At 58.8% G+C, this 16,316-nt stretch overlaps 5 protein-coding genes across 5 annotated transcripts; 4 read left to right on the forward strand and 1 right to left on the reverse strand.

Moving 5' to 3' along the window:
- Positions 1-2,844: 2,844 nt before the first annotated feature.
- Positions 2,845-5,463, forward strand: CcaverHIS019_0601000 (uncharacterized protein; the record flags this gene model as incomplete). Its single annotated transcript, XM_060602520.1, has 3 exons — positions 2,845-3,800; positions 4,101-4,997; positions 5,046-5,463. The coding sequence occupies 3 exons, from the start codon at positions 2,845-2,847 to the stop codon at positions 5,461-5,463; spliced, it is 2,271 nt and encodes a 756-aa protein (XP_060458906.1).
- Positions 5,464-5,772: 309 nt separating this feature from the next.
- TIF35 (uncharacterized protein) lies at positions 5,773-7,521 on the forward strand (the record flags this gene model as incomplete). Its single annotated transcript, XM_060602521.1, has 5 exons — positions 5,773-5,786; positions 5,880-5,905; positions 6,548-6,716; positions 6,808-7,439; positions 7,499-7,521. 5 exons carry the CDS (start codon positions 5,773-5,775, stop codon positions 7,519-7,521), a joined length of 864 nt encoding a protein of 287 aa, XP_060458907.1.
- A 152-nt stretch (positions 7,522-7,673) lies between these two features.
- ATG4 (uncharacterized protein) lies at positions 7,674-12,396 on the reverse strand (the record flags this gene model as incomplete). Its single annotated transcript, XM_060602523.1, has 5 exons — positions 7,674-8,936; positions 8,972-10,446; positions 10,484-11,804; positions 11,895-11,903; positions 12,376-12,396. The coding sequence occupies 5 exons, from the start codon at positions 12,394-12,396 to the stop codon at positions 7,674-7,676; spliced, it is 4,089 nt and encodes a 1,362-aa protein (XP_060458908.1).
- A 46-nt stretch (positions 12,397-12,442) lies between these two features.
- Positions 12,443-14,192, forward strand: CcaverHIS019_0601030 (uncharacterized protein; the record flags this gene model as incomplete). Its single annotated transcript, XM_060602524.1, has 11 exons — positions 12,443-12,448; positions 12,483-12,551; positions 12,730-12,830; positions 13,223-13,299; positions 13,339-13,393; positions 13,515-13,596; positions 13,638-13,787; positions 13,858-13,915; positions 13,953-13,992; positions 14,027-14,125; positions 14,159-14,192. 11 exons carry the CDS (start codon positions 12,443-12,445, stop codon positions 14,190-14,192), a joined length of 771 nt encoding a protein of 256 aa, XP_060458909.1.
- A 1,350-nt stretch (positions 14,193-15,542) lies between these two features.
- CcaverHIS019_0601040 (uncharacterized protein) lies at positions 15,543-15,926 on the forward strand (the record flags this gene model as incomplete). The annotated part of the gene is made up of 2 exons (XM_060602525.1): positions 15,543-15,796; positions 15,869-15,926. 2 exons carry the CDS (start codon positions 15,543-15,545, stop codon positions 15,924-15,926), a joined length of 312 nt encoding a protein of 103 aa, XP_060458910.1.
- Positions 15,927-16,316: the final 390 nt, after the last annotated feature.

Raw genomic sequence — 16,316 nt, forward strand, 5'->3', positions numbered from 1 at the left:
CCCGGTCGTAAATCAAGCATTGCATCCGTGCAGCTGAGTATTCTGTTATTCAATTAACCTGGATGCATTGTAGCAGCCGCGATCGAACGCACACACGATCGCATCATCAGCGGCCCCGCACCACGACGCATTGGACCCATTTTAAACTACCTGGATGCGTTTACGTATTCGCGTGGCATTGTTTGAGCTTTGAGATAACAGCAAGGGGAAGACACAAACAACCCCTGGATGACAACATGCCGCGCTTCATGCGCTTCATCTAAACTCTTGAGCTAGTTTAGTGACACATGGCTCAGTAACGTGTAAGCAGCCACGCGGTCACGCGGGTAGTCCGGGGTCTGGGCGGCTAATCCCGAGTGGCGAGTGACGAGGGGAGAGTGGAGAGTGGTGAGTGGAGGTGGTTGACGCAAGTACGCTCAAAGCTATAGGGAAACGGCAGGCCGCCACGAGGGTTTACATGACAGTTGAAGGAGGCGGGAGGCACACTTGGAACTTGGCGTCACTTTGGCGCCTCCTTCTGTGCATACCACGAATATGATGTACGACGTCACGCTTCTTCTCGTCTTCGGTTGCATGTGGCTTGGCGACTCTGTAGACTGGGTTCGGCCGACTATTTAGCTATTTACCAATTGCTACCAAGCTACACTCTGGAACAGGTGACTGGCCTCCAGTCCACAACCAACCATCGCCACTAGCGCTCAGGGAATGGCGCCGAGTCGGAGTCCGAGTCCAGACTGGCCAGACCGCAGTCCCGTCTCGGACTTGACTCGGGCCTGGGCTATAGCATGGGCTAGACATGTGAACCTTCCAACCTTTCAACCCTTCGGTGCCCGGTGGAGCCGGCCAGCCTGGACTACATTGACTGGACGGGGCTTGCCCACCATCCCAGTATGGGACCCATGGGTTGCCATTCCTCATTCCAGCACCTATCCCCCTGGCCCATGAGAGACGTCTCCCATGACCCAATTCTCCGGCTCCACTCTAGTCACCCTAGTGCCTAGAGTGGACTAGGAGATCCAAGAGACCCAAGAGATTCAAGAGATTCAAGAGATTCAAGAGATTCAAGAGATTCGAGAGATCCCAGAGATCAAAGAGACCAAAGAGATCCAAAGAACGTACATCTGCATATGACTAATACTTATGTCCAGTAGGCGGTGCCCAATAATGCTGCAGCATTCGCGTCGTAGTTTTCCCTGCGCGTATTAATACTTGTACAGCTATTGATCTACAGATCTGGAGAACGCACTAGTTGTTCCCCTGAGATAGGAACTGATGCATGATCTGGCCAAGTCAACCACCCCAAAGTGAACTGCCACCAATTCCAAGCCAAGACTCACCACCCAGCCCTACAATCACGCCACGAAAGCCACCACCCACCTGGAATCACCTGGAGAACCTGACTACTGACTGCGGGCTCTGCGCAGTCGGTAATGAAAACATGATGTTCATGTTCATGGGTAGTCAAGGTGAAGAAGGCAATCACAATCTTGACATTGAGTGTCAGAGCTTGAGCATGCGTCAAATTGCGACAGTGTTTTCGCCAGCCACCAGATGATGGATGATGGATGATGGATGAAACGAGGTTTTCCCCCTTCCTCCCGACCGGCTCTGATCCGTGTTAAGGGTCGAGACCTCAAGATCTCAATACTTGCGTGTTGTGGTAGAATGGGTCCAGTTTTGGATGCTTTTGAATTGAGTGTGGCTGTGCAATGTTTGGTTAGAAAAGGGGAAAAACATTTCAAGAGTGGGGTCACATAGTCTAAATTTGTCTGGACATTCAAGGCATTTGGGGTATTTGGGCATTGAGTAAAAATCAAGCTTCAAACTCACCTGTAAACAGTAAGGAGGTTTTAGGAATAATAGGGACTTAAGGGATCGCCCAAACACGTCTCCATCTCATTACTTCTTGCCGCTTTGAATCCCGCAGGCCCGCAGTGCGGCTATAGTCATTCCTCCTCTTTTAAACTCCCTTTGCTCTCATGCACTACAGCATTACGCGTATTACCGCACTACCGCATTACGGCAGCTGCAGTCACAGGGCCGCCATCATCACCCCGCCCAACAACCAACCCTTAGTTGGTGCAAGGGCAGAATATTCAGTTCCATTCCGACTTTGCCCATTTTACAGTCTACACTACTAAGCTATACGCTTTAGTCGGCGTGTTACGCCCTCATTGTCCTCCTCCGCATTTTGATCGTGTCTTAATCCTTCCTCCTTCCTCCTTCCTATTTCCTATCTCAACTCCACACACATCACCAACACCACCCTCTACCGCCTCCGCCTCGACCCGATTGACGCGCCGCACGTCCCGGACAGCGACAAACACGGATTCGCGTCGCGCCACCAGCAGCCAGGAGCCGTGACTGTGCCACCCTTCCACATCTGGCAAGACTCGAGCGCCATCAAGCTACCCCTCACGCTAGTGGGGAAACCCTGTGACATAGTGACTTATTGACCTGTGGCCAGTGGTCCGATCAACATTGAACAACTGGGACACGGAACCTAGGCCCGTGTTGAATACCTCCCCTTGTCCATCGTCCATCTTCCTTACCCCAAGCCTCCTTCGTCATCTCATTCATACACAAAACCCCCTTCCTCCCCCGCCTTCCGCCTCCGCCTTCCCCCCTCCCCCTCATCATTCCAACATCCAACATCCACCCTCTTCCGTCTTCAACATTATCACCAAACGAGACGGCCTGTACCCCTTCTTCCTCATTCTCACACCCTCATTCACCCACCTTGGTCACATCCACATCCCTCGTTAATCAGCTGTTCTCTATCACCATCGACACCACCACCCTCTCTCCAAGAGTCACCACCCACTGCTCGCTGCCGTCGACGCGATGGTGTCCATTCCCGCGCGTAGCCCAACGCTCCACGCCAAATCGTCCAACAGCGCTCTCAACTTTGGCGGTATCGCTGCATCAACCTATTCGCCGCTCGATCAGCTCAGACTCGCGCGTTCGCCGCTCACCGATCTCGTCAACGACCCGCTATGCAGGACAACGCCCAACCCCTCCGTCCCCACTCCCCTTCCCCAGCCCCAGTCTTCTGTCACGCCTTCACCATCCGCCATTCCTCCCCTGAAGCTCAACCTCTTCCGCTCCTCGTCCATCTACTCGTTCGACAGTGAATACTCGTATTCCACCCTCAGCGCGGATGACGCTACCGAGCGTTATGGCTACCCGCTTGCGGCAGAACAGGGCTTGTCTTCCGAGACAGACACCCCTCTGTCACCTGCAGAAGCACCCGACGACGCGTACATGTCTCCGGACGAGGCAGACGTTATAGTCTTCTCGACGCCGTCAACGCCACGGGGTCGTCGCTTCCTGGGCTCGGACGCCACATCACCTGTCGCATCTGGGGCAGCCACACCCACAGCGATGCTCGCACGTTCGGAACATCGTACCGACCCAGACGCTCAGACCCTGCCGTACGCACCTGGCACGCTACGCAGCGCAGTGTCAGAAGGGCCGTTCGCGCTTCGATCTGTTCCTGTGCGCACACCACGCTCGACATCGGCATCCACCTCGCCCAGGGGCTCTCAGGCTTACCCGGCAGCTCGAGCCGTGTCCGAGCCCCTAGACCTTTCAACATCACATAGAATCGGTGCCCCCGTCGCCCAATTGGCCATTAGCCCTCGCTACCCCGAGACAGTTGCCGCCCCCGACTGGGCAAGTGTGCACGGTGAGCTGGGCTCGGACTGGGGAGACGACGAGAACGATTTCGAATGGCTCGACAGCTCAGAGGCCCCTCGAGCTGACACGATCAACGACCACCAGCGGGCCGGGCCGCGCGGGTTAGCCCGACTGTCGCGCAGGTTGAGCGCAGTTGGCGTTAGGGCCGCCTCGTCCGCTGCCAGCCTCGTCAGCGGTTCTGGGTCTGGGTCTGGGTCTGGGTCTGGGTCTGGGTCTGGGTCTGGGGCTGGGACTGGGTCTGGGTCTGGGGCTGGGACTGCGACTGGGACTGGGACTGCGACTGCGACTGGGACTGGGACTGGGACTGCGACTGGGACTGCGACTGCGACTGGGTCTGGGTCTGGGTCTGGGTCTGGCTCGCCTCCTGGAGCTGGTTCGTCCAAGTCGTCTAGTGACAACAGCCACGGTGGTGCAGCAACAGGCGACTGCTCTTCATCTGGCACCGAGGGCGCCTGTGCGCCGCCACTCGAGCGCCGGAGAACCAAGAAGAGGAGACCGTATGTCATTCCCCGGCGGCCTGCTCCGCCACCTCCGCCTGACGGTGGCATTTCTGTGGTCCCCGTCGAGGTGACGCGTAGTCGCTCTCCGGGTCCGGGAAAGTCGCACACAAGCAGTGCAGCGGACCGCAGTTCGCCTTCCCCTGATGGAGTGCTAGACTTCCCGAAACCAAACAACCTGCATGACGACGGCTCCTCAAACATGGGATCCACCTCAAACCTTCCGGGTGCCGAGGAACAGTCCCTGCCACCCCTCGTCATCATTACCGCAACTCCGCCGCGTCAGAGCCCAGCGCTGCTCTCCGCCAAGGACAGAAACGCAATCACGATGAACAAGAGCGCCTCGCACCAGTCTGGCTACTCCTTTTACGACCTAGGGGACTCGCCTAGCCGGACGCCCGACCGTAATGCCTCGGGCACGTTCCCGCGCGGCAAGTACGCGCGTGTCCCTCTGCACGAGTTGAACGGCACGTCGCCGACCGAATCGACCAAGAACCGCCAACGCATCGACACTGGGTCGCGCCATTCGCGCAGGCCTAGTGCCGATGACGCCCCGTCCCCAATGTCTGGCCGCAGGGGCCTTCGCTCGCCTGACTCGTCTGCGACACTGTCGCGCACTAACTTGAATCACGTGCCGACGTTGGCCGAAGCGAGCATGATGAGACCGGAGGAGCTCGTCGCAGCGGGCCTGCAGCGGCGTGAGGCGGGCGACAAGCCCAAGTCGGCGTGGTTCTTCATGAAGGCCGCCGAGCTCGGCAGCGTCACAGGCCAGCTACACTGGGGTATTGCGCTCCGTCACGGGTGAGTTTTAGCTCAATCTTTATGATTGGGTACGTGTGCTAACGGCAGCCTGGGAATTGGGCGCGACGAAAGACGTGCCTTCACCGAGCTTAGTGAAGCCTGCGACCGTGGTCTGGCCGAGGGCGTCTTCGACCTGCGCGCTGCGGTTGGCTCGCTCCTCCCTCCCACTACTGCCCGCCAGATGCCGCGTGACTTGGCCGTCGGGCTGTTCGAACTGAGCAACTGCTACCTTGATGGCGCGGGCACGCGGCGCAACGCCGATCTTGCACTAGAGTATCTGCGCATGGCGGGTTCGCTGGGTGACATGGCTGCGCAGGAGCAGCTTGGCCTCGTGCTCTCTAAAGGCATGAACAGCGTCAAGAAGGACTTGCGTGAGGCGGCCAAGTGGTACCGCGCCGCCATCCAGAACGGGTCCAACACGCCGGGCCTTGCATGGGTGTGGAAGGACAAGTACAACGATGCGTAAGCGCCGAGCTCTGAGCACCAAGCCTCGAGCAGAGCGAGATGGCTGGACCGGGAGTCGCCACTTAGCTCACAGAGGAGCGCTGAACCCACCATGAAGGATGGCTAGGATTAGACACTCGTTTGCATCCGGAATAGCATTAGCCATTAGGCCACTTTGTAGCGAGTATTAGGATGGATGCCACGTGGTTGGCCATATCTCCGAACCTCCGGCCGTGGCGGTCGTGGCAGTCGATTTTGCCACCGCTCCTGCATGGGTGGATTGACAAAAGAAGTCGAGACAGCCGTCAGTCAGCACTCAGATACATTCAAAATGGCTAGCACAAAGTGAGTCGGCGCGGCGGGAGGCCAGCTGCACACAGCCCACGTCTGTCAGCTGGATGGAGACTGCACGGTTACATGCAACGGAGCTGACGGCAGACTCAACGACTGGGCGGACGAGGACTGTGAGTGTGGCGTCTCCGAATCTTCGAGGCACCCGCGCGCCGCCTGTACGCGCACACGCTTGCGCAGGCGTGCGCAATCAGGACTGTTGGTGGGAGGAGTGGAGAGAGACGAGGGACTGGAAGCTGGACCTCGGAGATGGAGGAAGGAAGGAAGGCCGGAGATGGGAATCGACACGACAACATCCGCGCGTTCCTCGGGCTGTCGGAGTGGCAAGCAGCATGGCACTGTGCCAGCGATGTGCCCGTTGATATTGGGGTAGAGCACTGCCGACGACGTGGCCGATGTAGCGTTGTGCGGATGTGCGCCGCACGGCCTCGCATGGTCCTTACTTCCCACCTCGGCGGCCCTCCACCACGAGGTCTCACCGGGCCTCGCACGATGGGCGGAGAGCAAGGGACTGGGTGGCGGATTCATCGAGGAGGAGGTGGCGTTCGCTCTATCATCTCCGACAGGAAGCAGCTCAATACCCCTCGCCGCTGGCGAGGACCTCTACCAGCTCCTCATCCCTCTGAACTGTCTCTCCGTCCCGACTCATCCCACCTCCCACCTTCCTCCTGCAATCTTCTCTCCCTCCCCTCCCACTACCTTGCACCTTCCCTCCGGCCTTTCCTCAATGTTATTGTCGCACAAGCTAACCCCAGTCGAGCTCCCACCCACCACCGAGACGACGGGCGCGGACGGGATCACGACGATCATCTCGTGGAAGCTCGATGAGAATGACAAAAAGGTCAAGGTGACGCGGAGGGTTCGCCGCAAGGTGCAGACTTCGTTGGTGTCACACTCAGTCGCTGAGCGCAAGCACTGGGCCAAGTGAGTTTTGAGTTGGCCAATCCTACCTGGGTGCGAGGACTATGCCAACACTGGTCCTTCCGCACATTCTCGTGATGCAGCCTGACACCAGGTTCGGCAGTGACAAGGGCAAGCCGGCCGGCCCCGACCGCCAGACGACCATCATTGGCGAGAACATGCACTTCAAGATTGCGCCTGTTACGCGGCAGGCTGCCGACGCGGCTGCGGCTGAGGCTGCGGCCAACGAGGCGGCCAAGGCTGCGCCGGGCAAGGCTGTCGTCTGTCGTCTCTGCAAGGGTGGACACTTTACTGCCAAGTGTCCGTACAAGGACCAGCTTTCCGAGCTCGACTCTGCCGCTGCCGCCCTCGACCCCGAGGAGGAGGCTGCTATCCGTGGCCCAGGCCTCGCTGCCCCTGGATCGGGCGTTACGGGACGCTATATCCCGCCTGGACAGCGTGGTGGCGGTGCTGGCGAGTCCATGTTCCGCTCGCGCGACGACCTCCCCACCCTCCGTGTTACTTCGCTTTCGGTCGATGCGCAGGACGACGACCTGCGGGCCCTGTTCGAGCCGTTTGCGCGTGGTGGTCGCCTCGCTCGCGCCAATGTTGTGCGTGACCGTGAGACGCGCGAGAGCAAGGGTTTCGGGTTTGTGTCGTTCGAGAGCCGCAAGGACGCGGAGGCCGCACTCGAGAAGATGAATGGGTACGGTTACGACAGTCTTATTCTCAACGTCTCGTGGTCCCGTGAGTACCCTGTGGGCTCTAGTTTGCGCCTGCCACGACACACCATTGCTAACGCACAGAGCCCCGCGAGCCGCGCCCGTAATTGTTTCCAGGATGTGTTGCGTAGACCATGGTTGCACCATGCATGTGTATACGATACGTTGTGTGACCAAAGCGCACAGTTTGTGCATGGCTGCCGCAAAGATTTAGAGCAGTGGCAGAGTATAAGATTCACTTAGAATACACATTACAACTTTACTTCTCGCGCACGGTGTCGAGCGCGCCCTTCTTGCTGGGGCTGACGTCCCAATCGCTGCCCTCATCTCTCTCATCCTCCTCCCACTCCTCGTCGTAGAAGCGCTGGCTCGCTCCGCGAGGCAGCTGCCTGACAGTCTCCTGAGTCGCTGAGCGGGGCATGACCGTCTCCTGCGTGTGTGAGCGCGGGAGGATTTGCGCCTGCGAGCGGGGCAGCGACATTGGCGCATCTGGAGGAGACAACGGAGGTTCTGGACGCGACACAGGAGGAGAGTCAATCTCGACCCGCTCGCTGGTCCGTCGACTTTGGCGGTCCTCGTACCGTATTGGGCTCTCGTCCTCATCTGGGGTCTTGGCACCAGTCGTCTCGAGGGTCTCCGTCTCGTCGCCGAACTCCAAGCTCGGACGTACCGCCACGAGCTCCTCCGTGCTGCCACCGTTATCGGGGTCTAAAACGCGAGGAATGCCCGAGGTGTCGACAGACTCAACGCGCCTGGTGTTTGTCGGTGCGGTCAAGCTGACGGATCTGGGGGGTGGTAAGATCATGCTGCCGTCGGGCACGGAGATTGGTGGAGGCCGCCGCGCCGTGACTACAGGCGACGGGCCGAAGGGTAGTGGAGGCGACGAGCCGCGCCGCGAATGACCTCTCGAACCAGAGCGCGAACCACCAGAGCCAGAGCCGGACATGCTGGAAGTGCGCGAGTGTGGGGATGGTTGCGCCGACGCCGTGCGACGGTGCGCGAGGACATTCACAGACATGGAGGTACCGCGAGAGTGGGAAGGGCGCGGGACTGCACTCGTCGACGCACCACGCATGTGGCCCTTGACGGTCGGTACGTCGGACGAGTATGACGGCTTCCGTGGGATCGTCGCCAATGATGGCCGCGCCGTCAATGTGGGGATACGCTCTGCCTCGTCGTCGCTGTCCTCCATCGACATATCGAGAGTCGTGTCTGGCGAAGCGTCGGGCGTGCTGTCGCCGCCGAGGGCTGCGGCGCCGGTTACCCTGCCCCGCGCCGTCCACGCTGGCAGGGACGGGAACGTCGCGCTTCGTGCCGACGTGGGACCCACACGTCCGAACTCGTCGATCTCAACCCCACCTTCCGAGAGCACCTCCGAGACGTTGGCAACGTCTTCGTGGTCCTCGTCGTCGGAGTCCATCTCGGTGCCCGAGATGCCCTCTGACACGCTCTCGAGGGCGCCATCCTCGTCGTCACTCCACGCCTGGAGCTCGTCCTGCACGGCGAAGATCTTCTGTGGCAACTGATGTCAACTATGGCCTGGCCATCTCAGCTTACCTTCGCAACACGGTCACAGAAGTCATCAAACTCAACCTCAGACTGCACAAGGAAACCGAGGAGCATGCTGGGATCGAGGCCAGACAGGGGCAGCTTCTTGACGCGATCGCAGTGGAACGTTCTGAGCTTGTCCTCTGAGTACGCACTGGCATACCACTGCGTTTGTGGGTCGACAGGAAGTCGGGCGCGCAATGACGATGCCACGGAGCTGGGGATAGAGCTGTGCGCAGCTTGTCGCGAGGGCGCTGGTGACGCATGCACCGAGCCCGAGTGTCGAGGTGCGCTGAGTGTTGGCGTAGTCGGCGAGGGTGGGTTGGTTGTCCGCGGTGGCGTCTGAGGATCTATCCTCAGCGGCTGCTGCATAGGCGTGAGGCGCCTGGAGCGCTTGATGCGAGCAGGCGACTCCTCGACTCTATCCACATCCACCACGCCGACGACAGGGATAGAATGTCCAGACTTGGAGCTGAGAGTGGGTGACTGAGGTGCGCCCTCGGCTTCGTTGTCCTCGTCTTCCTCAAGAGGTGGATCCGACCACGAGTCGCGCCGGATCGGCTCGCTCGTGGCTGCTGACAATGGTGGGACGCGAGGGGGAACCGCTGGCCGAGTGTAATGGGGGTCGAGATAGAACAAGTGGTTGGCCTGCGACGCCACGAAATAGTACGACGAGTCGGGACGACCGCCAGCAATGCCAACGCTCTGAGGCCAGGTGAACATGCTCTTCACTGAATCGTAGTAGACAGGATTGACGTTGTCGAGGCCCAAGCGAGTGGCCACCAGAATGAGCACGGCTTGGTTGCCCCATGACGAGCGGTGAACCGAAGTGGGTCTGGCCTTTCGCGGAGATACAGGCTCCCAGCCGTCCGTGGTTGCGTTCGATGCAGCGTACACGTCCGACTTGTATATGATACCGTCTTGGGCCGACACGACGCTCAGGCCGCAGATCGGGAACGAGTTGGCGAGGGACTTTAACGCACCAGCCGCTGTGCTTGGGCCAAACCACTGTCCCACTTCCTTACCAAGCTCCTTGCCGATCATCGCCATGCGGTGCACACTAAATGGGCACAGGGGCGATGGGTCGTCAAGGAACCAGGAGAGAATGCGCACATGGGTTGCGTACGCCTCGAGCTCGGCCAGTTCGAGCGGTGTCTCAGGATGTAGCTTTGGCCGCTCCTGCGGCAGGCGCCAACCGCGGCCAAGATGGACGTGGATGAGTGCGTTGGCCAACATGCTTTGTCCTGTGCGCAGCATGCAACCCCATCCTGAGTCTGACGTGTAATACGTCTCGCCCCGCAGCCAGCCTCCTCGTCCAGCTGCCGGTAAGTTTGATGGAGGACTCGGGAGCGAATGATCGGAAATTGAGAAGGCTCCGTAGTACGCTCTTGGTGTCGGCAGCAATGTGTGCTTCTGGAACGGCAAGATGGGCGCGTAGTTAGAGCGATACGTGCACCACACTCGTGAGCGGAAATCGTCGTAAACTGGTGTCAGTTTCTGGACCTCATGACAGCGGCTTACATTGTTCAGGCCATTTGAGCATGTCCTTCTCCTTCGCCTTGTCCTTGCGATACCGGGCTGCTGCATCGGGGGATGGGGTGGACGGACCTTCGGCCTGCGCTGCGATGTTGAAGCTAGAGCCGAAAATGGTGCTAAGTTTGGTTGGCGGGGTGGACAATGTGCCGCTGCCTTCCTTTAGGCGCGCGGCCCACGGTGACGAGAGCTCACCCGAAGCATGAGAGTCGCTGTAGAAGGGGTCGTCGGAAACTGGCGTCCAACCGGGATGCGCAACACCCATGACCCACATGGCCTCTTGGCAGTGGTCGGGCTGGGCCTCCGAGTCGACGAGCGTTCTAAGACCGTTGGCAGCCTTATTCCGAACGGCGGCAAATGCGCCCGTAAGGAAACCGGGGCCCTTGCGCAAAGGAGATGGAGGGGTTGCTGTCACATCCTGTTGTTGCGGCGACCCGGTCTGTTCGCCACTGCCTAGCAGATTGGAGAACCAGCCTCGTCCACCAGCGGCCTGTGACCGGGCGTTCGGAGGCGGCTGGAGCATAAGAGGCCGTGCGGTTTGAGGAGCCGAGGTGCTGAACTGGCTGAGCTGGCCTGAGCTCTCACGCGGCCGCAGGGTCTGAATGTTCATTCCGTGTGTCGAGTCTTCATTCGTCGACGACGATGCGCGTCTAACCGTCGTGGTCGAGTGGTACTGCCAAGACGAGGGTTGCGAGGACTCGCCCGAGGAGCGATGAATGGGCGACTCGCGCGAGTGCACACGGGCCAGGCTGCCCCATTTGCGGGAAGCTCCGGTCTCGTTTGACGATGCGGACGACGAGAACGAAGACTGCCGCCCAGCCAGCGGAATCGGCAGGTTGCTCGCAGCCGAGGGAGGGGCATGCGCAAGGGCATCGTCGTTATGGCTGTTCGAGGAAGAATTTGAACCTGCTGCCCGGTGGAAGAGTCTTGACGTCTTCTTAGCCAAGCGCTTCCCGCGTCCGTCGCGCTTCTCAACTCGTGGGGCGGCCCGTACGCTCTCGATAGAGAGAGTGTCGATGGAGCGTGAGAGGGCGCTGGCCTCGCGCCCCATGGACGCATCGGGGTCGACGCGCCCATTGTTCGTGCCGCCCTCAAGGAGCCATTCGTCGTCTTCGTCTTCGGGTCCAGACACCGTTGAGGATGGGGTCGAGCGCCCGCGATGGTGTGGTCGGAACAGGCTTAGCTTACGGCGCGGCTTGCCGCCACCCGCGGCATCGATTGGGAGTGGGGAATGGGAGCGTGACGACGAGGCCTGGCTGGACGCGGTGAGATAAGAATCACGCCTCTGCGGCGAGTCCATGCCACTCATCTATGTGTCAGTGGGTGTGGGAAACGTGTGTGACCACGCTGCGCACCGAAGGAGCTGGATGCGAGGTTTGGGTGGCGCGGACGTACGTACTGAGGCGGTCTACACCGGGATGAAATAGATGGATAGTGGCCAAGTCACGCTGGGCCGAGGAGCGACGCGTCGTGCGGCCTTGCTCCCAGATGGAGGGCCGTGCGCGTCGTGCGGCCGGATGGGATATGGGGAGATAGTAGGGAAGGATGTGCAGGGGTGGAGACAAGACGTGATGTTGCCCGTGGTGACAATGGTCGTGATGGATGATGGATGTTGAACCAGATGTCGAGGTTGATGAATGAGAAATGAGCAAGGGGGGTGAGTCAGTAAAGAGGATGATGTTCGAGTGCGAGGAAGGTCAGGATGACTATGGGATGACCACAAGGGGGAGGGGGGGGAGGGGGGGGGGGGGGCGCGTATGTGTAGGGTGAGAGAGGGGGAAGGGTGACGTTACAAGCTGAGACAGGGTTGCCGTGGCCACACACAACGCCAACACGTCGTTTGTGCCTGAATTCCTCAGCCTTTAAACCTCTACAGATACCTCATTTGTGGGCCACCACATTGGGCAACACTCTGTTACTGATCTACTCACTCTCCTACAACTCATCATGAAAGTACGCTTACTCTTTCAACTCAAGCTCACTCCAGGCAGGCGTCAGTTGGCCCGTTCAAGAAGAGACTAGTGATCCTCTCGCAGCCTTCTTTCAGCCCGGTTCCGTGAGTCGCCTTATCGCGGCGGAGGTAGTCCATTGCCGGCGGGCCGGAGCTGCACAGCTTCACCTTCAGCAATCTCGCAGTCCACGCGCGCCCAGTTCTACCACTGGCTGGGCGTGTACATTATTCACGTCATGTATTTCGACTGCATGGACCTCACATTCCCAGTCGCTGACGCCAGAAACTCACGTGGCACTACAACTGGAACAAGCGGTGGGACAGCCAACTCCTCCCTCACACGTCGCCAAACCTGCAGCTCAATGCAGAGTTTGTTCCCATGATGTAAGTTTGGGTGCGAGGAAGGTCTCGTAGACTGGTTAATCTCGTTTGGGGGCGAGAGTTCGTGCGCATGGACAGCCAGGCCTGCTGGTGGCCGTGCGGAAAGCGCTCTTCTGTGCACCATTCTGTTCTTCTTTCTCTCCGGATTTCCAAAGCTATGATCTGGGGTTTTGAGAGGCATTAAAGATGAAAGGGGATCCAGGCGATATGGACAGACGGACAGTGCAAGCTGGAGACGGAGAAAGTCCTATATGGGCACACCTACTCTCCTTCCTCTAGTCTTCCTTCACGAGGTCCACAGGACTCACTCTCGCGCAGAAGAGAGCGACATCCCGCCGCCCGACGAGATACTGCCTAGTGATGAGCTGCTTGAACTTCCCCGTAGCTCACATCAGCTTCGCACCACCATATCTCAACAATGGCGTCCAAGTGCAGGACGACTGGCAGCTAATGCTGGGTTACAATGAACCAGGTAAGTTAGCTGAACCTACTTGCTGTGAGCTGACACCAGATCATGCCAATCCCGCTGTCGCAGTGCAGACCTCACCTGCTGACTGTGCTGCTGCGTGAGTGGAGAGTGTGGTCCATATTTCTTGGTCAGAGCATTCTTAATCTCTCACCCTACAGTATGGCAGACCCAAGACTGCAATGAGCTGTGGAGTGGGCAAAGCCCAGGCTGATGCACAGCTGGGTTGAGCTCGCAAAGCTGCGGACACCTGGCAAGCGGCTTGCCTCACCTGCCGTAGCAGCCGACCTCAACTGGCTCAAGGTAATTTTCTCTAAGGGGACTAGTATTTCTAACACTTGTAGGAGTTCTTCTCCTATCTTCCGCCGGGCACCCAGCCAGACGTCCTTGCGGTACATATCTACACAACCACTTTTGATTCTCTGCGTGTCCAACTGGAGGAGTACCATCGCAAGTTTGGGCTGCCCATCATTCTCACGGAATTTGCGATGACGGTGAGTAGGTAGCGGATGATTGGTGGGAACCCATCCCTACGCAATGCCTCCGGGAAGAGCTGACAGGCAGAGCTTTGACCCAAACGTTTCCCCTCCGCAGAACATGCAGCAGGTCCACGACTTCATGGGTAAGAGCTGAAAGCGGTCGCAGTCTCTGACCAACAGGCCAGGCGACCAAGTGGCTGGACGAAACCCCGTGGATCGAGTAGTTGTGGAGTCGAAACTAAAGCTGACGAAAGACGATACGCATGGTTTGGAACTGTGCGCAACAGTTTCAACCTACACGGCGTGCACGAGTTCAACCGCCTTATGGACGCGCAGGGGAACGTGACTGCTTTGTGAGTTTAGGGAAGTTAAGTAGCTCACACCAGAGGTCAACAGTACATCAACGGCGGTCATGACTAGACTGTGGGGGTTGCATGCCGAGCATGGCCTGTAGCGATCGTACTCAAAATGTTCATGCCGGTGCAGTCCCCGGTGCGAGTCTCTCGCACACATCGTGTCCGTCCTGGCTAATGCAGATATGGAGCTGCTCGATTGACATCACTCATCTCCCCTTATCCCTCACCTCACTCACAGTTCAACCTTATTCAACCACACCCCACCCACTGCTCCAACATCATGCCGAGTACTCCTCGATACTAACTCACCAACCATCGTTCGTGAGTAACGAAGCCTCGTCATCCGGGAACGACATCTCGTCCACCAGTAGCGAGCCATAGTATTGCTTACTACGGTTCGTTCCTTAGCCACGACCCGTCTTTCCCAGTAACGAACTCATCACGATCACGTGATATATAGTAACCTATATATAGGAACTGCTAATCACCTATATAGTTCCAACGTATGTATCACGTCACTCCGACTACGTTGGAACTATAACCACCTCCGCTGGTCTCGAGCAACCGACTATCGGTGAATACTACCTATCCACGGCAAGGCCGCCCGCGTGAAGGGCGATAAGAAGAAGGCGTAGGGGGATGGGCGGGATGGGATGGACAGCACCGAGTGAGAGCACTGGGTGTCGGGAGGAGGCGGGGGCGCTGCAAGGTCAACGCGGTTATCTGGCCATGCTCATCCAACTCAACTCACCCTCAACCTTCTCACCTTATCACTACCGATATATTGAATCTCAACGCTCAATTTTCTTACAGCATGCCCCCTCCCCACTCTCCTTCTCCCTCCCCTCCCCCTCGCGGGGTCAAGCGCGAAACCTAGCGCACCCCCTTCCAGGAGGACATCGAGCCGAGGAAGGCTCGCCGCACCACTAATCTCAAGGCAGCTCCCCGCAAGTGGACAGCCGACGAGCTCGATACCTTCCTCACCATTGCGCTCAAGCACGGTCCCAGCATCAGAAACAAGAGGGCAAGATTGAGGGCCGGACGGGCAACCAGTGCATGCGTACCTGGCTTTGAGTCTCTTGGGTATGGTGAGCTGATGCTAGTGTTACGGCCGTGCCGTTCCTCCACAAGGCGGTGCGCGAGAATGGTGGACCGAAGGAGAAGGAGTAGGGTGTGGGTGAGGTGGGAGCGGGATTTGTAGCTAACGCGATTGCAAGAGTGGGAGTGCGAGTCGATACGAGAGGGCGCAAGATTGACGGCTTCTCGAGTGCGACACTCGCTAAAGGATCTGGCCTGTCCTCAGTTGTCACCTCTCGTCTCTACCTTTGACTCACCGCTTCCACTCGACCTCTTAACCCAAAACCCAAACCCAACCCAGACTGAATACACCCAAACCCCCTCACTTACAACCCCCATGCCGACCCACTCTCCCTCTCCTTCCCCCTCCCCACCTCGCCGAGTCAAGCGCGACGCCTTCCCATCCCTCTCAGACGTTAAGCCCAAGAAGCGCAAGGGCTCCAAATCGAAGCCAGGCAAAGCCCCACCCCGCGCATGGACCGGCGAAGAACTAGACCTCCTCTTCACCATTGCACTCAAGAGACCCACCCGCGCCAACTTTGAGGGCAAGATTGAAGGTCGGACGGGAATGCAGTGTCTCAAGACGTGGGAGTGAGTTTGGGAGAGGGAGGGGTGGGGTGGGGTGGGGTGGGTTGGTGGGGGGAGGGGAGGAGCTGATGGCAGAAACACACTCCTGCCGTACCTGCACAAGATGGCGCGCGAGAAAGGGGCGAGGAAGTAGCTTCGCGAGGACATTGGGGTGAGCGAGGGGATGGGGGAGGGGATGGGAGCGTCATGTACACTTGCCTTGCAAGGTGGGCGAGAGGCCGAAGGGCGTAGTGAGTGATCACCTGCAAGCTGTGAGGCGAGTCATTACATCCTTGCATCCTTGTATCCTTCGGGATTCACACGCCTCGCACTGCACACGCTGCCTTCTTGTCTCCTCGCCTCACGTCATCACCCTCACCCTCACCCCATATCTATCGCTCACTTGACCCTCGTCTGACCTCTCGACTCCTCAAGCCACCTGTTCGACCCTCATCACACCTTTCTTCACCCAACCCACCGCTCCCACACCTCGTCACACCCCACCTCAACCACCGCAGCCCCCTCTCCTCCCCTCTCCTCCCCC

The sequence above is a fragment of the Cutaneotrichosporon cavernicola genome (assembly GCF_030864355.1).
Source record: "Cutaneotrichosporon cavernicola HIS019 DNA, chromosome: 6".
Lineage (NCBI taxonomy): Eukaryota > Fungi > Basidiomycota > Tremellomycetes > Trichosporonales > Trichosporonaceae > Cutaneotrichosporon > Cutaneotrichosporon cavernicola.